This window comes from Polypterus senegalus, chromosome 8 (assembly GCF_016835505.1).
Source record: "Polypterus senegalus isolate Bchr_013 chromosome 8, ASM1683550v1, whole genome shotgun sequence".
In the NCBI taxonomy this organism is placed as follows: domain Eukaryota; kingdom Metazoa; phylum Chordata; class Cladistia; order Polypteriformes; family Polypteridae; genus Polypterus; species Polypterus senegalus.
In genome coordinates this window covers 96,713,555-96,734,404 of record NC_053161.1, presented here as the reverse complement: position 1 = coordinate 96,734,404, position 20,850 = coordinate 96,713,555, and the positions used below count along the sequence as shown (strand labels likewise).

Sequence of the window (20,850 nt, the reverse complement as noted above, 5' to 3'; positions counted from 1 at the left end):
CAACCTGATATAAATGCTAAACTCAGCAAAATGGTCCAATTTATAATATGTTTTTTTAAAATGGGCCATATGTGCTGGTGCCTTTATTATCTCTTAGAGCTAATTGATCAACGCCCCTGATTTTAAAAGTATCTGTGTATCTGCAGTGTGAGCTCTGTATAAACACATCATGCTGTGTTGACACAGCACATGTCACAAAAACCTAAACAGTCTATTTCCAAAATCCAATCAGATTCGCTCCTGGTGAAAGAGAGCACTGCACCAGCGAAGTGCTCCGTCATAATCACAGTAATAAAAAACTTGGCCCCTATCCATGCTGACACCAGGGGATCTGGGAGTGATGAAGAAAAGGGAGGATCACTGAATGGCACGTGGATTAAAAATACTTCTTGGAAACCTAGCTGACTTCAATTCCCATTGAACTTGAGCAGAGAGATTGCTATATCCCGGCTGGGTGGAACTGCCAGATCTTAGGAGACATCGAGACTCTGTAAAAGAAAGAGGGACACTGAAAGAAAGAGAGAGAGGGAAAGAGAGAGAGAGAGGATGCTAATTAGCAGAGGTGAAAGGTGAATTAATGCCTGCCGTTTGTCAAGACAGAGTTAAAAGGGGTTGCATCCCATTGTGTTATGATGAAAAGAAGCGTAAATCTGCATTAAACCCTGCCTGCCTTCTGTTTAGAAGAAAGCAGAAATTACAGGGGATGTTTCATCGCGTTTAAGAAAAACCTCATTGCTTTGGAAGGCTGCATTTCAAAACATTCTGGATAAAACTTGACAGAGAAAAAAAAAAATACAGTTCAATGCAGGGGATTGAGTTTGACAGCAGCTTGACCACTGAAAGCAATGTGACACTTCATGTGGAGGGCTTTCTGTGTTAAAGCATTTCATTTTGTTTTTTCATTCTCGTTAAATGGACTGTGAAAAGTAAGGTCTCATTATAACTGAGGAAACCAGTGTCTTTTTGAAAGCTGTGACCTGCATGAGGGAATTACAAGGAGTCCAAGGGAGTTTAAGAAAGTGACACTGAAAGAGAATGATAACAGCCAGGAGGTTTGTTGCTTATTGCTTGTGGCTAATTTTTGGGAGTCGATTGTTGGCAGTCTCTTACAGTCAGCCAAGGCTGAGACTGACTCACAAAGGTAAGATTGGTCAACTTATACAATAGTCAATATTTCTGTGAACATTTTTTTGTATAGAGCTGTTTTAAAGGAAAGCACTTTGCTATGTTAAAGCCACTAGAAAATTCAGTTGTTTATAAGTGTGGATTGATCCTTGAGCCTATAATTCTCAGTGCTGACTAAGAATTTGCGGAATGAGGTGTGCTTCTTTAAAACATACTTAAACAGACAGAAAGTTTATGTTTACAGCAGTGTGAATATACAGCGGAGGTACAATATATACAGCACATAGCATGAATCAAAAATAAATGCAGTTGTTTTTTTTTTCTTTGCTTTGAGAAGATAATGAGCATAAATAAAATGGAGATATTAGTGCAATTATATTTTATATAATGATACAGTTCTTTCACGTATATGAGGCTGACACCAAGTATTTAATAAGTATTTGGTTAAATGACATTTTTATTTGCTATTGCATTTGGCATTAGTGTCTGTTTAAATTATTGTCTTTAAAATTGTTTTTTACATAGATAGATAGATAAGAAGACACTTGTACACTTTTTTTAATTGTATGTAATAGCTTCAAATACTGATTAAAGAATTCTTTAACCCTTAGTATACATATATTTATAAGCACATAGTTTAGCCAAGGTATACTTAAATGTCCAGAATTGTATTTGTCCCCAAATAAAATAGTCATTAGAAACTGGGAAATGCTTGGCTCTTTGCATTCTTAGCAGATCTCTTTATAAAGGAAGAAAGATGTTCCTTTGGGGGTTATTATTATAGAGTCTCTTAGCAGCTACTCGGAAAAGCCACATGATCTTATTGGCTAACATTTAAAGCAATTAGAACAAAATGACACCTCTCAAAACCTAACTGAGAAAAATCAACACACACCAAAACACACACACACACACAGTGGAGTCATATGCATTATATTTCAGAGGCATAGCAACAGACGAGTTGAAATGGTAAGACTTATAATTACTTAATACCACAAACCATAGTGTGACATAGGTGTAGCCTAATGTAGGAGCCAGCTTTAAAAATGATGGTGACATCACTGCCCACCACCACACCAACACTGAACAGTGACAGGAAAAATGATCTTTTAGCTTGGAGGCTGTTTGCTTATTTTTGTGCTCCATAGGAAGATTAAAGAGGAAACGGTCACTGGTTTACAATGAGGATCTGAACAATTCAATAAAGGCTCTTTATTATATTATGTGGTTTGACTATAACTATAATCATTTTATACACAGAAAATGTATTACAACAGTTAAATTCACATAATACTATCCTATAACTTCTTTTAAGAATTAGGATTCTTAAAGTAATTTGCAACTGTTAGATCTACTATATGGGCAGCACGGTGGCGCAGTGGTAGCGCTACTGCCTCGCAAGAAGGAGACCTGGGTTCGCTTCCCGGGTCCTCCCTGCATGGAGTTGATATGTTCTCCCCGTGTCTACGTGGGTTTCCTCCCACAGTCTAAAGATATACAGGTTAGGTGCATAGGCAATCCTAAATTGTCCCGTTTGTGTGTCCTGTGGTTGGCTGGCGCCATGCCTGGGATTTGTTCCTGCCTTGCGCCTGTGCTGGCTGGGATTGGCTCCAGCTCCAAGGTCTGAGTTTGTCCAGTCCCTCTGAGCAATCTGATTGGTCATTTGAGCTTTGGTATGATTGATCAGTTTGGCTTTGTTAACGAGATCGAAAGAGTGTGAAACACATGAGGAGCGGTAAAGGTGTAGGAGGCACGCTGACAGTAACCTTCAAAGCAGAGGTGTATAAAATTCAATGGGAGTGTGATGTTGTGGGTTGCCTCCACCCTCCCAGCTGTTCTATGGAGCCTCTTGAACCCGCCATCCTCTGTAACGTAACCAAGGGATGAGCATAGCAGATGAGGACACACACAAAGCAAGGGGTAGGTGATACAATGTGCAATGCTTTTATTAAAACATTCAACACCAAACAGTAATTCCAAACAGTGCAGAGCATAAAAATGGAATAAATAAATAATCTGAAAAAAACACTGTCCAGTGAAGGTTAAAAATCACAATAAATGATACATATAATATAAAATCCAATAAATAAAACTGTCCTAAAAATCTCCGAACCCTGGTGTAACTTCTCTATCCTGGCATCTTCTCTCCTTACCCTGATTGGACCTTGCAGGAGGAGAAAACATCAAACTGATAGGCACAAACAACCTTCTTAAATGGTAGGTCTGATTCCTTGCTGTTCCATGGCTCACAGTAAGGCCGGAGTTATACTTCACGCGACGCGACGCATGCTGCAGCGGACGCTCCTGCTATGCAAGCGCTGTAGTGTTTATACTTGCACACGTACTTTACGTAAATCTGGAGGAATCCACCAGGTGGCAGTGCGAGATATTATCGCGGTGAGAACATGTTCGGCTTCTCTGTGTTGTGAATTGCCTAAAACACCTATTAAATTCCGATAACACCTTACCACAATATCTCTGAAAAGGATGTTTATTGATTAAATCCATAAATCCAGGGATGTATGTGTCCATTCCAGGAAGCATTGGGCACGAGTGAGAAACAGTCCCTTGATGAGGCCTCAGCTCATCGCAAGGTGAATACAAGCACACATATACTGTGCACTAGCGTCATTTTAGCGGCACCAAATCCCCAAATCTGCATATCTTTGGAAGGAAACCGGAGCACAGTGTGGAATACTAGCAGGAAATACCAGCAACATAACTCCCTGCGAGACAGTAGTGCTATCGCTCCGCCACCGTGACACCCCCATGTGTGTATTTATTAACAGTATTCATTATTTAAACGAAATTATATGTAAAATGTAACATACACATTTTAATGCATTTCATCATGAAAGTGATATCAAGTATAAATCTAAAGATTCTAAATGTGCAGAGAGTTGGAATATCATACATTTAATTTGTTCTGTTTGGCGATCTATTGCTGCTTTCAGCTGATGGAGCAAAATGCTGACATACAGATGCATTCGTGGTGCTTTTATATTCAAGCGTCACATATTCCCGATCGTAATGACACGATACATTTTAAAAGTCTCACATACCATCTTTTGTGCCATCTATTTTTTATTGTTTTACTTTACCTGCTGTCAGGTCCAAGAAGCTCGTAGCGATTAAAAACTGGGATGACGTTTATGACGGTCTGCTTTAATGATAAAGTAAACTATGAGGTTAAAGTGGATATTTCGAGATTAAAGCCGAAATTTCCACTTTAATCACAAAATACACGTTTTCACCGTGTCCTTTATTTTTTTCTCAGTGGCTCAAATATAATGCTATACATTATGTTGCTGTTAAGCTGCAAAAATTAAAAATTAAAAAAGACATATATAAATGACACGATACATTTTAAAAGTCTCACATACCATCTTTTGTGCTGTCTCTTTTTTTATTTTTATTTTTTCCAACTTCACATTGGCTACATAATGTAGAGCACTTTATTTGAGCCATTCATCAAACAGCAAAGTGCGCACATCGATCCCCGAAGGATCTCCATAGAGGCTTGCTGTCACATGTAGATAGTAAACAGAGACTCTGACGTCACGTTCCGACTTTTAGCACACTGCCCCGACTTTTGCTGGTACTGCAACTCGCGCACGCGTCGCGTTAATTTCTGAGGACCTGCTCAGAGGACGCGTGAAATGAACGCGTGGCAGCCATGATGCGGGCGCTTACGCGTTCTGAGCGTGAAGTATAAATGAGCCCTAAGGCTCCCAATCTGAGCCTCTCCAACTTCCGCTGCCTTACAGGTCTTCCATGGAGAGTTGCTCGTACCCTTTATCACTACAGCTCCTTGAAATGCTCAGCCGGAGTGATCCACTTCAGCAGCCTCTGAGAGTTGACCTCACATTCCCCTGAGAGGTTCTCCTCACAGCTGCCTGCCTCCTCTCTCACTCGCTCTTGCACTCAGCTCTCTCTCCCATCTTCCTGCCTGCTTCTTTTTGCTTCCTGTAACCTCCATTCTTTTGAGATTCTGCTTTCCCCTCATTTGTCTTTATGTTCCTTTTCTTCTTGCCAGATCCCCCTTAAATGCTTCTATGGGTGCAGTGCCTCAATCTCGAACTGCAGAAAGCCAATAAAGCAATTAAGACAAAATACACCCTCACTTTCAGGTGTGCTCTGTCTCAATCACCACATCAACCTCCCACAGTCGTGCAAGCATGCATATCCACTGAGATAAAGCCAGCCATTTAATTATTTATTTATTAATGGACCAGCTGTTTAGCCACAGACTCACTATACCACAGGGAGGTGAGCAAGGTGCCCCGAAATGACAGTGTCTGAGAAGCAAGCTATATCGAAACGCTCACAAGAGAGAGGGAGTGCCAATCGGGAGAGGTTCAGATACACGAGGAGATCGAGGAAAGGCACTGAATGCTCATGTAGGGCAATGGGCATTAAATATTTTTAAATGTATAGTATTACCTGTCTTTGGCGGGTAACGTGACTAGTAAATAATACTTATCTATGAATCTTTCAATCTATAAACACTTTGGAAAGCAATTCACATTCATAAAATAAGAAGCTGTGTATTGCATGTAATACACTTCACGCAGGATGAAATAAATAAAATCCATAGTGCATAATCTCAGAAGGCAAGAACAAACATAACTGTCATAGCTAAAGAAATGCAAGTTACTTTAGCTACAATAGTACATGTACTATACAACAATGTATGTAAATATCAGTGTCAATAAAAGTTGCCATTCCACTCCAATAACAAGTACAACACCAGAAGTGGTTTGTTTTGTGAGTGTATGTCTGTGGAATTGGTACAGACAAAAGCACAGATGGGAAAAAGGGTGCCCTGGTATATATTTGCTTTGTTTCTTCTAGACTGTAAGGAGCTGGAATATAGTACTGGATGGGATTCCCTGACAATCTAAAAATAAGAACATATTTTCTTAACATACTTATTAAGAGTTCAGGGTACAAGGCTATAAGTGGCTTTTTTAAGGAGCACTAACCTCACTTCCAATGAATGAATATAGGGCTTCTGTGACCATGAAAGTAATTTTGACATCAAAGTGACCATAGGAAGGTGTTTAAAGGCAGCTCTGTCATTAGGCAACCACTGAACTGGTGGTAAGAAAAGGGGCAAGAAGTTTATAGAAATTAAGAGACAGGGAGAAGTACAATGTTAGAAAAGGAAAATAAATACATATTTTCAGAGGGGAAGATATACAAGCCACCCTGCCTAACTGATAGGGAACATGACACAGTAAAGAATACCCAAGAGGCATCAGGAATTATTCTATTTTCATTACTTTATACTTTCTTTAAAATACTTTCGCTTCATTTCCATTATTATATAAGACAGCTCAAGAATGCCCCAAATAGGTAAATTTATACAGGTATAGAGAAAAAGGAAAACAAAGTACTAGGGGATGATCAACAAACACGGAGACAGGATTACTGAACATACGTTTAATTCCAGGCAACTTGTCTATTTATTATCAGTAATTATTAGTAATCAAATAAATGTCCTTATCTTCAGACTGATATTCCTATTGATGAAAACAAATGCCTCACTGGCAAGGAAAAAAACAGTATTTGGTCCTGATTAGCAGATGGGAGAAGCTCTTAAAATGAATGGTCTAGAATAGCCTTTCCAAATGACATCAATCACTTCCAGTGACCTCTTGCAAACTGCTATATTGTCGATGTTATCCACTTTCATCACCTCCTTGACAGTGTCACATGACCTGAGGGATTTTCCTCTCTTTCACTTTCTTGACCATCTTACTTGTCCCTGAGGGCAAGACACGTTCCAAGGTGTGTAATTCTCAGTCCTTCCCCAAGAGGTTTTTTTTTTACTGAGTTCCCAGGTCTGTACACATGGGAAAGCAGAGTGAAATATGATTGCATATTATATAGACTGTATATATATATATATATATATATATATATATATATATATATATATATATATATATATATATATATATATATATATATATACCTATATATGTTAAAGTTAATGTAACTACTTTGCACCTGATACTGGTAGGATAAATCCTGACTACGTGTGATTGTGCAATAAGAAAGCAGGTTCAAACAATGGATTAACATTACAACAATTTACCTGTGATTGTGCCATAAGAAAATAGGTCCAAACAATGGATGGACATTACAATAATCTATATGAGAACAGGTGTCCTATAAAACATGCCATTCAGCCCAACAAACCTTGTCAGTCCTACCTACTTACTTAATTCTTCCAAAATAAATTTAGCTTTGAATGTCCCTAAAGTTATACAGTCTACTATGATGCTAGTATAGTTCATATAAAAAGTTGGATATAAATTTTTAAATTTTATTTTAAATAACCTAAGGTTGTGTTTTTTTATTTATTGCAGTATTATGGATCATATGATAAATACTGCATTGTGATGTTCAAAATGTGTTTACAGCTACTATAGTACATACTGTATAGTGTATGCAATACAACTAAAGAAAATATTTTATTTTTAAGGCTTAATTAAGTAGAACCAAGTAATTTATTTTATATGTTGTTTGCTGTTTGATATTTTTACATCTAAAATATTACTACTATGGTGTACTTAAAGTAAAGAACTATCAAGAAATCAAACTTAACCAAGAATATCAATGGGATCAATGGGAAAAAAGTACTTTACATAGAACTTAATGCTTTCCAGATTACAGGGGTGGTGATGTGAGCATCATAAAATCTCACAAAGAGCTTGAGATGTCTGCAGGCTAAGACAGGAATTTTTCCTCATTCTTGATACTGTTCTTAAATTTCCAGCCAAGGCATAACACCAGATAACAAAACTGTTCAGGTTCAATTTCAGTTTGGAATTTTTTTTAGATCAGGTGCCATCATATGCTTCATTTCAATTTCACTGCAGTCACTTATATCCAAAATTCCTTTTCTATGGATAAGCTGCATGAAAGATATTTAGGTATGTTAGTATGAAAATGACATCATGATAAGTTTTATCTCAGAATAATACTCTCTTAATGTCTTCAGTAAAGCTCAATATTAGATTTAATATATTTTTGGGTAGAAATTTATGCTAATTATAGTGAAAAGTCAAACAAAATGACACCTTTTAATTAATTATAAATTAATTATAAAGAGATGAGGCTCCCACGTTTTCTTGGTCCGTTTGTATCCACCCTTGTGTATTTCTTATTTATGTTTTTGTTTGTAATTCTACCCTGGTTCTCTTCCCTAAAATAATACATTTAGGGACATCAGGTGTGACATTCTCTTCCCTATACACTTACAGGGTTTTAGATTTCCCTTCTCATTTTTGAGATTAATTGCCTTGGCCTTATTTTAGTGTGTTGGCTGTTAACCCCATTTTTAGTTTATATCCAGGCATATTTTGTTTTGAGAGGCTTTTTTAAGATTGTACTAACTGGAGGAAGTCAGTAAAAGTTTTTTTTAAGAAGAAAGACTTGGAGAAAACACTTAGTACAAGAAACAATGCACAGGTCAAAACCAGAAGCAAGAAACAGCCCACAATGATAACCAAAAATTTGAAGTCAAAAAATGAATATGCAAGAGACAAGTACCAAAAAAAACATTAAGAGGACATATAAAAGTTGCATTTCTCATCCAATCCCAGATATCGAGGAATGGCTCAATTGAACCTTATACCAGTCATCAGCACACCATTCCAATGCAACTTGTAGGTGAGTCCCAACATAAAAGCATAAAATGGCTGCAATGCTTCCCAAAACAAAGATGGTGTTGTGGCATAATGATAAAGGATACTAAATTGATAATTGTAACTTTGATACATAAAGTACAAAGTCAACAAAATTAAAAAAGAAAACAAACTCCATACCACAAAGATTACATGCAAATTTAAACTAAATAAGAGAAAACTTTATTGAATGAGAAACTAATTTATTTAATAAACTGCTGCCGAACACCAGATTCATAACATGTGTGCCCATCACTTCCAGTACATCTTTTTATTATTAACTGTATTCATAATGTTTTATTAACTATAGTAGTTGCCTTCAATGATAAAATATTTTCCAAAGGCTTTTAATCTGCCCTGAAATTTTGGTGCCTTTCTATGTGTACAAAACATATATAGGGTGTAAAATGAGCTATACCATTGTCTTTATTTTGATTGGTGTAAAGTATGTATTTTACAGCTATGTTATGCAGATTATTACGCCTTCATAAGCCCAAGGATCTGCATATTTTTTAGTATTTTCTTTTGTGAGCACAGGCTGTTCACATGTCAGATGTTCCCTCAGATCTGTTGTAAAAAAAGGATGTCCATTGGAGCCACTTCAGTTGCGATAAGAGCTGTTATTTAAAAAGAAAATTACCTACAGCTATTTAGAAGAAATGTAAATTTAAAATCAGAAACCATATTGTAGTTCAATATTTTAGAAGCTCATTTAACAAATAGTGCACTGTATTTCTGTGTAATCCTATACTGATACAGTATTACAGCCCTATCAGTTTAATGAAAACCGTACCTTTCCTAGCTACCTTAATATCTGGTATAAACAGATTATCTTACAAATTCAGCAAGTTCAAAAACTAAAACCAGCTGACATTTGGAATATAAGCGTACAAAAGTCAGACTTAAGCCCATAATAACCCCTTTCTTGAAACAATAATAGTACTACTTAACTCTTTGTGGTTGTTTTGTACCGTTGGACATTTCAGCATCTATTGAATCTATAGGCAGCCCACTCTTGCAATTATAATACCCACTTTGTTAAGCTTTTCATTATTTTCTCCTTAACCTTATATCTCTAAATATTCTGTGGTCTGTACAGTATAACCATTTCAATCAAAATTCAGCTAGACATCTAACAGGATGCTGAATTTAAGTCTAATCTTGTGGATGAAGAACAAATGAATGCACATCTGAAAAAGTCACATTGTGTAATGGTTTTTTAAACATTGCCATTAAAGTAAAGTCAAGACCTTCTTGAGACTAAACAAAATAGTATCTTTAACTTTTCTGTCAATTTTCTTTTAAATCTTTATTTTTAAAGAGATACTACATATTAATGATGAGTATAAATGCAGAGACTACAATATACTCAATATGCCCCAAAGCAGCACTGTACTTTCAAATGGAATTCCAAAATATTGTTCGATTACTTATGAACAGCAAGGTTTAAAGCATTTCAAAACAACACAACACAGCAGTCTGTGTTCACTCGAAAATGGAAATTACTAAATTATTAGTTTTAATATTCTGAACAATAACAAGGTTTTATTTGTGATGTTTTTTCAGTAAAGTCAGAATAAACCATTGATACTTGATACTCAATTGGCCAAGTGTCAGTGAGAATGGGGTGTGCAAGAATGTGCCCTGTAATTGACCAGCATTCCATTTATCTTTAGTTTTTGCTTATGCAGCCCTGAACTGGACAGATGGGTGCATCTTAACTTTAAATGAATAGCACAAGTAATCTCTGTCAGAGAAATATTTACAGTACTGTATATCAGCAGTAACAAGTTTTTACATTTTGTTTTATTGAGCATACGCACTAGGTGAGAAGGTGATGGCTGATAACTTATTAGAATATCAGATGCACTAGTCCACCGTTATTCATCCTTCCGCTTGTTTTTCTGAGCCCATTTATTTCATGATCAAATACATCCACACCAGTCCCGATTACAGTTACTGCATAACATGCAAACACAGGAAGACCAGGCCAACACAACACAGACAGTGACTGGGCCTTAAATTTAACTCAAGTCTTTGACGCACTTTAAGCTAAAGTACTAATTACTACACCAGTGTGACCACTGTAGATACTCAGATGATCAAAAAGTGGGCACTACCATGTGGAATCAATAAAACCACACATTTACTTAAAATACGCCAATAGGTTTAATATCTGCAATGGCAAAAGGGAAAACTGTTACCATCACACTGCACGCCCCTTTGCTCTAGGATCTTCATGCTGTCCCTGGTAAAGATACATTTTCAGTGTAATTAGACACTGAACTAAGGTACAGGTGTTCAATATTGTTTTTTTTTTTTTGGATTTGTTTGTTTTAATAAAAAGTTTTATTGATCTGCTGAGTTGCTGTCTCTCAGCCTGTTTCCTACGGGAACACTGAGGTTGCTGATTTTCAATCCAATTTCCAATTTTTTAATTAGACTTCATTTCCTGTGTTCAATGAACATCTCCATTTAATTAGAACTGGTATGCTTCTTCTGTGTCTGAATTTAATTTGTTTCTGCCTAAATGCCTAGTAGTATGCTTTCTGAGGAAATGTGCATTACAGTCACTGCTTCAATACCAAAGAGTCAGTCAGTCAGTCTCTTCTATTTGAGATAATATACCTAATGATTTTAATTCCTTTAGCTATGCTGTTTAATTCGACATTAAAAGTTAACTTTAACTATACATTGGAGTGAATGATAATTAAATGTTTTCTGTGTGTATCATCAAGTTCCACCTCTTCATTTTCTGTAATAACTTTGTTCACTAAAGGATCCACCAGCCTCAATGAAATGCCAAGAACCTAAACCGGACGAGATGCCAGGCAATGCGCACACCCACCTTCAATCATACCAGACCATTCTGAGCCAGTTATCAATGTGTTTCCTGTGCCTTGACCCTGAAAAGAATTAAATTATAATGAGGAGACATGGAAACCATGTAAACAATGTACCACACCCTGAAACAAGTCCTGTGAGGTGGGATCACCATATTGCCTAGTTCTTACTTTTAGTGATACTTGAAAAGCAGAAACAGAGAAATAATTCACACCTGGATCCAGAAAAGTGAACAACTCATGTATAGAACACATCTTTCCTTAGTTTAAAACGAAGGTCTCAGACTTTTTAAGTGGTATATCCTTGTCACTAAATGCTGATATAATGATCTTTTAACGCCCTTGCATCTGGAAATATCAGCACTTCCTAAAATAGTCTGCTGTGTGTGATAAAGCAATCAAAATCTCACACATACTTCAGCATCTTACTGATAGGTTGTTTTTTTAAAGGAGTTACAACAAGGGGTTGACTATTTTTAATTTTTAAACCTTGCCTTCTTATTTTTTCACTTTTGAAGATAATTGCATTTAAAAGTTCAAAAATACATTGTCCAAATAAAATATTAGGAATAGTAAAATTTGAAATAAAATATTAAAAAAATGAAACCTTCACAAGCATGTGGTGTAGATAGCAACGTAAAGCACAAAATAAATACAATGAGATAGTATAACAAGAGCTTTATTTGTATAAAAAATGCAATTCCAAAGTTCTTTAAACATTCTGTTAGCACTATGTTATGAGGCACAACTTTTAAATTTCTTTTATGTTGCACTTTATTGGTTCAAAAATGCTCTTCATTACCTACAACAATTGCTCTTATACACCATATTACCCATTGAAAAGTGTTTTACATGTTTACAAATATGATACAACATACAGTAGCTTGAAATTACTGGGATAGTCACGTATATCTTTGTCTTGATTTATTACATGCAAATCGTTTTGTCACACCTTTTAGATGTCACTAAAATCTCAGTTTCGTCACTTATTTCGATACAGCACTGTTCACTATGTTAGGCTCACTAGATTCAATGGCTTAATTATCAAATACATCAATTCTATTCAAAACAGACAAGATCTCAACAGTCAGACATCCCATGATTGTCCATCCATCCATTATCCGACCCGCTATATCCTAACTACAGGGTCATGGGGGCAAGGCAGGAACAAATCCCAGGCAGGGCACCAGCCCACCGCAGGACACACACACACACACACACACACACTAGGGACAAGTTCGGATCACCAATGCACCTAACCTGCACTTCTTTGGACTGTGGGCGGAAACATGGGAAAAACATGCAAACTCCAGGCAGGGAGGACCTGGGAAGCGAACCCAGCTCTCCTAACTGCAAGGCAGCAGCACTACCACTGCGCCACAGTGCCGCCTCTCCCATGATTGTAAATGTCATATCTACGACAATGCGCTCACTACCCATATAACATGCTTTAGTATTTTGGCCACCCTGCTGAGATCATTTCAAGAGAAAAATACAGCAGGAATGCCTAGAAGAAGAAGCCATTCAACTCCAGTTATGAAAAAAAATTGTTTAAATTTTTCTTTGTAATTGATATATACAGCAATTAGCAACATCACTAACTAAATATGATTTTTATTAGAGTTTGTAGTTAGTGATTTGTCTCCTTGAGGTAGCAGTTTCCTATTTTGTTTTTGACTTGCAGAATGGATTACAGTATGTGCAGTGCAGGAAATAATGTTGCCAACATAATCTAATTGGCTCTGTAGGTACTGCTAGTCCAGTGGAATCATCTTGTATTTTAACTTAAAGTTACCAACTTTCATAAACAAAAATAAGGGAGAACCTAAGGTAACAACTGGGATGGGTGGGCTTGTGAAGGTGGGTGGCTGGAATGGGGGATTGAAGGGGCATTGCCATGCAGTACCCTTGAACCATGGAGTTGTATAAAATACAGAACAAATAGCACTCTGTTAGCACTCTGTTACGGAGCACAACATATCTATTTCAAATACAGAACAATTTTGTGAAATAAGTAATGGTTGGCAAACCTGCTATGAGTAGTGTTACTGTGAGAGGAAACCATGGGTGTGTGTTCTCATAAAGGGATTACAACAGTAAACTAAAAAATATGCAAAAATGGTGATTTATGAATCATTGCAAATTTCTCAACTAAGCATCAACTAACTCAATGTCCAGTTGAGCATCCATATTGGTTTGGGAGTAATCTATTCACCCAGCGTACAGCATACAGTGAATACACAAGATTTTGCACAATACAAAAAACAAAATACCATGCAATGTGCACACTTTCCTGCTGTATATCAATTTTCACAGTACATGTATCCACATCAGCATCGCAGGAAGCCAATGTATATCCTTTGCACAATTTCTGTCAGTCCTGGATCAGGTGGCATTGCTGGATACGCTCACTCACACACCAATTTTGACTCATGTATAGCCAATTTGGAGTCCACAGTTTCCTCTGTGTGACTTGTACATAGCACTATAGAGGGGAGGTGTAATCCAATGTCCATTTAGTTGTGCTGAGCTCTATCCCCCTCTCTCCCTCTGCTTCCTTTTAATATCATTGCACCTTTCACCTCTGGCCTATCTCTCTTCATACAAAGTGGGATTGGCTGGGAATTTGAGTGGAGGGGTTGTGTGCCATGGGATGGATATTTGACTCTGATAATATAACTTAACTTCACTAATAAAAACTCATTTACATTCAACCTCACCTATAGATCTTAAAAGTGTGTGAAGAAAAATGGTCACCTGGAAAAAATAAGCATTGTTGCCATAGGAAGAATGTGATGATGGTGTAATCACAAGGGGGGCCAGAGAGCCCCCAAACCACAGACCCAGAAACACACCACATGTTAACAGAATAAAATAAAGGATAACTTTTCCACAATGCACCTTCACAGACCTCCTTCCAGCCATGTTCCACAATTATACAATAAATAAACTGACAAATCTTCTTTCTCTTGAGTGTTGCCTGCTGCCTCCCGACTCCACTCCACTCAACTACGTTAGGCAGAGGGTCATATCATCCAGGGATCACTTCCGGGCCATAAGGAAAATAGGGAGGCCCTCCCCTGACAGTGCTCTCTCTCAATCCTCATGTGCCCCATCAGGGCTGCACTTCCGGACTCCCATCTCCCAAGCACCCCTGTGGGTGCCCTGTGATACGAGGAACACTGCCACCTGCCATACTTGGGATGGAATCACTCCCTACTTAACTCCATTGACTTACACCAGCCCGGTACAAAGTTACTTATTTGTTCTACTGGCCAGTCGTCCGGGTAATGGCTTCATACACTGGTAAAAAATAAACTAATGTTTAATGAACTTAAGATGAGACCACTCTTTGTCTTCTTACTCTACATATCTTTTTGTAGTCTGTGCCTCTCTTGGTCTCAGATCATCACACAACTATTAAACACATAGGTATACCTTTTAGGTACTGGAATATTCTACCTTTTCTGAAACCTGTGCTGGACAATTGGAATGATAAAACCAAGGGTTGAATTAATTATTAGTCTTCCAAGACAGCATGACTGTCTGGAGAAGGCTGCTGATCTATAAATATTTGTTAGCAATACTCTAAGCACTTAGCATTTTTCCTCTTACTTTATGCTCCTTGCATTTTTTTGTTTGCCTATTATTGCCCAGGCAGAATTTTGTGTGGTTAGTAACTGTGAACATGTTGCACGTTCTCACAGTGTCCGTTTAGATTTTTTTAGATAATCAATTTTCTTACGATACCCCAAAGATGTGTGTATTAAGTTAATCTAACTTGGTCCAGTATGAATCAAGTTGGTATCAGTTTCCACTTTGTGCCCTGAGCCACAAGGAAAGACTTGGAGTTTCTTTGACTTTGTAATGAAGAAATCAGTTTCAAAAGATTGATTAATGGTTGGATGTACTTTCTGTAATACATGTGCATGTTTTTTAACATCTTATTTTTAATGATTGAATGAAGTCATCAAGAAGCAGAGCTGATAGATGTTGCCTCTGTGGTGGGTGGTCTGCTTGTTTTCAAAATGCAATGTTCTTTCAATACTAAGAGATACAGAGATATAAAACTCTTGGATTGCAGTAAAAGATTTGTCATTTTTAGGCGACAGTCCTCATGAGGCTATTGTACAAAAATTAAAAAGGTTAAATTAAAAATTGCCAAATATTTCAATGAAGAAATTATTTGCTATTCCACACTATTTGGGAATTGTTTTTTGCTTTTTTCATTTTTTTGCTGAAAGTATTTCTTAAGGATTCAGTGAGTCACTTAAATACAGTTTACAATACAATACAGTTTATTTTTGTATAGCCCAAAATCACACAGGAAGTGCCGCAATGGGCTTTAACAGGCCCTGCCTTTTGACAGCCCCCCAGCCTTGACTCTCTGAGAAGACAAGGAAAAACTCCCAATAAAACCTTGTAGGGAAAATGGAAGAAACCTCGGGAAAGGCAGTTCAAAGAGAGACCCCTTTCCAGGTAGGTTGGGCGTGCAGTAGGTGTCAAAAGTAGGGGGTCAATACAATACAATATACACAACAGAACAATTCCTTAAGACAGCATAATAAAAATTTTAGAATTACGGTTTAACAGTAGATGATATGACATAATTAGGTTTGGATATTTTTAGAGTCCTGGAGACCTCATCCATCTAGCTGCATCTCCATTTGGCCATGCCACGGCTGAAACATTGCTCGATGAAAGGACCCTCTTTCCCATGATTCCTGTGATCCTCCATCAGGGATGACTTTACCATAGGCAGGCAAACAACTTGGCAGGTGGGCCGTGGCACCAATGGCCACATTTGGGTACCGAGAAAGAAACAGAATAGGTGAGGGTTAGTATTCAAATATAATTATCATGTTACTTATGTTATAGTGCTAATGACTAACAACAGAGATGCAGTATGTACAGTTAATCAGCAGCTCTAGTCAGGATATGCTAAACTGAAGTAGTGAGTCTTCAGCCGGGATTTAAAGGCTGAGACCGAGGGGCATCTCTTATGGAAGCAGGAAGACCATTCCACAGTTTAGGGGCCCTGTAACTAAAAGCTCGACCTCCCACTGTTATTTTATTAATCCTTGGAATCCTAAGCAGACCGCATCTTGAGATCTTAATGTGCTCAGGTTTGTAAGTCATGATAAGTTCAGACAAGTAAGCGGACCTTGGCCATTTAATGCTTTATATGTTAAAAGGAGGATTTTGAAATCTGCCCTAAACTTAACTGGGAGCCAGTGTAAAGATTTAAGAACTGGGGTTATGTTTTCATTTTTTCTTGTTCTTGTAATAATTCTTGCAGCGCCATTTTGGATTAACTGGAGGCTGTATAGAGAACAGTTTGAACAGCCAGTGAACACCGCATTGCAGTAGTCAATCCTACTAGAGATAAATGCATGAATTAATTTCTCACAATCCTGTTTATTTAGAAAGCGCCTACATTTCCTAATATTTTTAAGATGGAAAAACATGTTTTGGACGACTTTGTAATATGCTTTAAATGACATGCTAGAGTCAAAGATAACTCCTAGATTGCGGGCTGATTCAGTAAAATTAATTGGGATTCCAACTGAGTTAAATGACGACAAAATATTGCTGTGATCAGCGTCATTCCCTCCAACAATTAACATCTCTGTTTTATCTGTATTTAAAGACAAGTAGTTCTCATTCATCCATTCCTTTAATTCACTAACACAACTAATTAAAGACAACATCGGAGAAACTTCATTTGATTTAAATGAAAGGTATAACTGGGTGTCATCTGCATACAGTGAAAATTAACATTATGTTTCCTAATGAGAGATCCCAGTGGAAGCATGTAAAGTGAAAACAGTAAAGGTCCCAGTACTGAGCCCTGCGGACACCATATTCAACTTCTGTGTATAATGATGGAGTACTGTCAGCACATTTCTGTACATACTGGAATCGATTTGATAAATAAGAACTGAACCAAGCGAGCACGGGCCTGTAAGCCCAACATCGTTTTCTAGCCTGTGCAGTAAAATAGAATGGTCAATGGTGTCAAACGCTGCACTTAAGTCCAACAACATAATTACAGTGGAATTTCCTTCATCAGAGGATATCAGAATGTCATTTACAACCCGTGTTAGTGCCGTTTCTGTACTATGACCAGTGCGAAAGCCAGACTGGAATTTCTCAAATAAATTGTAATGCGTAAGGTGTGACTGAAGCTGACTGGCGACTACTTTCTCTAGTATTTTAGAGAGAAATGGTAAATTTGAAATAGGCCTATAGTTATTTAGTATGTGTGGGTCTAGGTCTGACTTTTTAAGTAAAGGTTTAATGACTGACACTTTTAGTGCATCAGGTACTGTGCCATGCAATAATGAACTATTGATAATGTTTAGAATGGTGCTACAAGAACATCCATTGCACTTTTACTAGTTTTGTTGGCACTGGATCTAGGGAACAAGTAGTGGGCTTCATTTTAGTAATTAAAGTTAAGACTTCCTGCTCAGTTACAGGATTAAAATTATTAAAGTGCTGAATGCAATGTGAGACAGGGTCTGCTAAGCTAGTATTTGGTTTGTACTGTGATGCTGAGATCTGGGATCTTATATTTTTAATTTTCTCATTGAAGAAGTTCATAAAGTCTGTACTGCTAATATCTGTTGGTATTTTGCACTGTTGATCTGAATTCCCATTTGTTAATTTAGCCACTGCTCTAAAAAGTACCCTAGGATTTTTATTATTGCTATCTATTAATGTAGAATAGTATTCTGAGCGAGCTTTAAAGAGGGCCTTTTTATATTTATTAACACTCTCTGTCCATGCAATTTGAAAGACATGTAGCTTTGTTGTTCTCCATCTGCTCCAGTTTTCGACACTCTAATTTAAGAGCTCGAGTGTTTTCATTAAACCAGGGAGAGTTTCTATGTGCTTTGATCACTTTTGTATTTAGGGGAGCCACTGTGTCCAGAGCATCTCTCAAGGTCACATTATAATGTGATGTTAGCTGATCTAAATTGTTTTCCACGTTTACATTTGATGTTAACTGATCTAAATGGTTTTCCACAATTACACTCGACTTACTCAAGGTATCTATAAATTTTGAAGCAGAATTACAATCTAGATGTCGCACTGTCTTTGTTTTAATCTGCGAGTGCTGGCATGGGCAGAACTAAATCAAACGTAATTAAGAAGTGATCGGAAATAACTACATTTAATGGAGTAATATTTAAATTTTGAATTTCAACTTTGTAAGTTATAATTAAATCTAATGTATGGTTATGATTATGAGTTGGACCTTTGACAATCTGACAAAATCCTACTGAATTTAACAAATAAGTAAAACATTTGCTAAAAGTGTCAGTTTCCACATCAATGTGTACATTAAAATCCCCATCAGAACTACGTGATCATAATTTATAGCCAAATCAGACAGAAGGTTGCTAAATTCAGTCATGAACAATGAATATGGCCCTGGTGGTCTGTAGACTAGCACTATAATTGTGTTGGAATCTGTTTTAATATTTAAAATGAATGCCTCAAAGGATGTAAAGTTGCCTAAATTTTTAGGAGTGATTTGCATTTTGTTACAATGAATTATTCCAAGGCCTCCTCCTCGACCAGAATCTCTAGACTTATGAAGGAACGAGTATCCATCTGGTGACGCCTCAGCTAGGAGAACAGTGTCACATTTACTAAGCCAGGTTTCAGTAAGAAGACACAGATCAGATTTTGTACTTAATATATATCATTTACCAAAACAGCTTTAGTGCCAAGAGAGCGAATGTTCAATAAACAGCATTTAAAACTGCATGGTTCTTTCTGAACTGCTGATATATTTTTTGTTTTAATTTGAATTAAATTTCTATTACAGATGCCCCTGGTGGAGTGTCTGGTTTTATCCCTTGGTCTAATTATACACCTTATTTTTTGGTTATCAATTAATTTATGGTTTGTTTCAAGACTAAATTTACTGGATGCCCCACAACAGGGATTATGGGTAACAGCTTCAGGAAAATAACAGGTGGGATAAACAACAGCCTGTGATTTAAGATCACATGACTGCGGCCTGGATGGTGCTCTAATCAGTCAACCAGGCAGTTTTGCTGCCATATTTTGGGATAATACATAAGATCCCTCCAGTTAGGATGAAGACCATCTCTTCTGAAAAATCCAGGCCTTTCCCAAAAATCATCCCAATTGTTCACAAATGCTATGCTTTTATTTGCACACCAGGTTTCTAGCCAGCAGTGAAAGGAATGCAATCTGCTATAAATCACATCCCCTCTATACAATCTTGGTAAGGGACCAGATACAATTAAATTCCGACATTTTGTTTTAGCTTTGGTGCATAGAGAGATGAAGTTCCGCTTTAATACCTCAGATTGCTGTAAATAAATATCATTAGTGCCGACATGCAGCAATAAGGTAGATACTTCATCGTCGGCAACACGGTCCAATGCGGCCTTTATGCCAGAAATCTTGGCCCCTGCAAGGCACTTAACATTAACTGCTGGTTTAACATAGTTTGGAATTCTAACATTCCGCACTATGGAATCGCCAATTATGAGCACTTTATTATTCTCAGTTTCCACAGGCGCTGCGAGAGCTGAGAACCTGTTCTGGGTCCAAATGGTGACCTGGGTGCTGGGGGACTAAATTTTGGATTCTTAGACCCCCGTCTTACTGTTACCCACTCGCCCTGTGGCTGAATTGGTGCTGCTGATTTCGGCCTCGCACTGACTACAGTGGGACCTGGAGAGACTGAAGCCGAATCAGATGTAGCCGAATTGTCTAAACAAACCGAGTCGATCCAATTTTCGGTTTGCCTAATCGCTATCAGATTCCTAACGCGGTCCTCCAATTCGCGTATTTTCCCGACCAACTCTAAATTAACTAAACATTTTTGGCAGGTGAAGCTATCTGCACTGTCGGCCGGAAAACCTGAGCTGTACATACTGCAGGACACACAACATATAAACGTGCCCTCGATGGGCAGAGAGCAGATAGAACTTACATTAAATGTTGAAGTCATCTTTGCCGTTTTTATAGGTGCTTTTGCGCTTTTGCCATTTGTGTTTTTTGCATTTTTTTTATATCTACTAAAGATATATAAAGCACTTAAGGCCGATTAAGGCGTTTTCTTGTTTTCATTACAAAATTCCCTCCATTATGAATTATATAAACTATGTGGTGGGTGAATCCTGTCAAATTTAATT

At 37.4% G+C, this 20,850-nt stretch overlaps 1 protein-coding gene across 1 annotated transcript in view; it reads left to right on the top strand.

Moving 5' to 3' along the window:
* The first annotated feature begins 297 nt into the window (after nt 1–297).
* The window catches only part of sema3e (sema domain, immunoglobulin domain (Ig), short basic domain, secreted, (semaphorin) 3E), a 162,714-nt gene continuing 142,161 nt past the window's right edge, over nt 298–20,850 (top strand). The window contains exon 1 of the mRNA XM_039761469.1: nt 298–1,141. Within this exon, the coding sequence (XP_039617403.1) occupies nt 1,036–1,141 (106 nt within the window). The 5' untranslated portion in view covers nt 298–1,035. The remainder of the gene's footprint in view (nt 1,142–20,850) is intronic.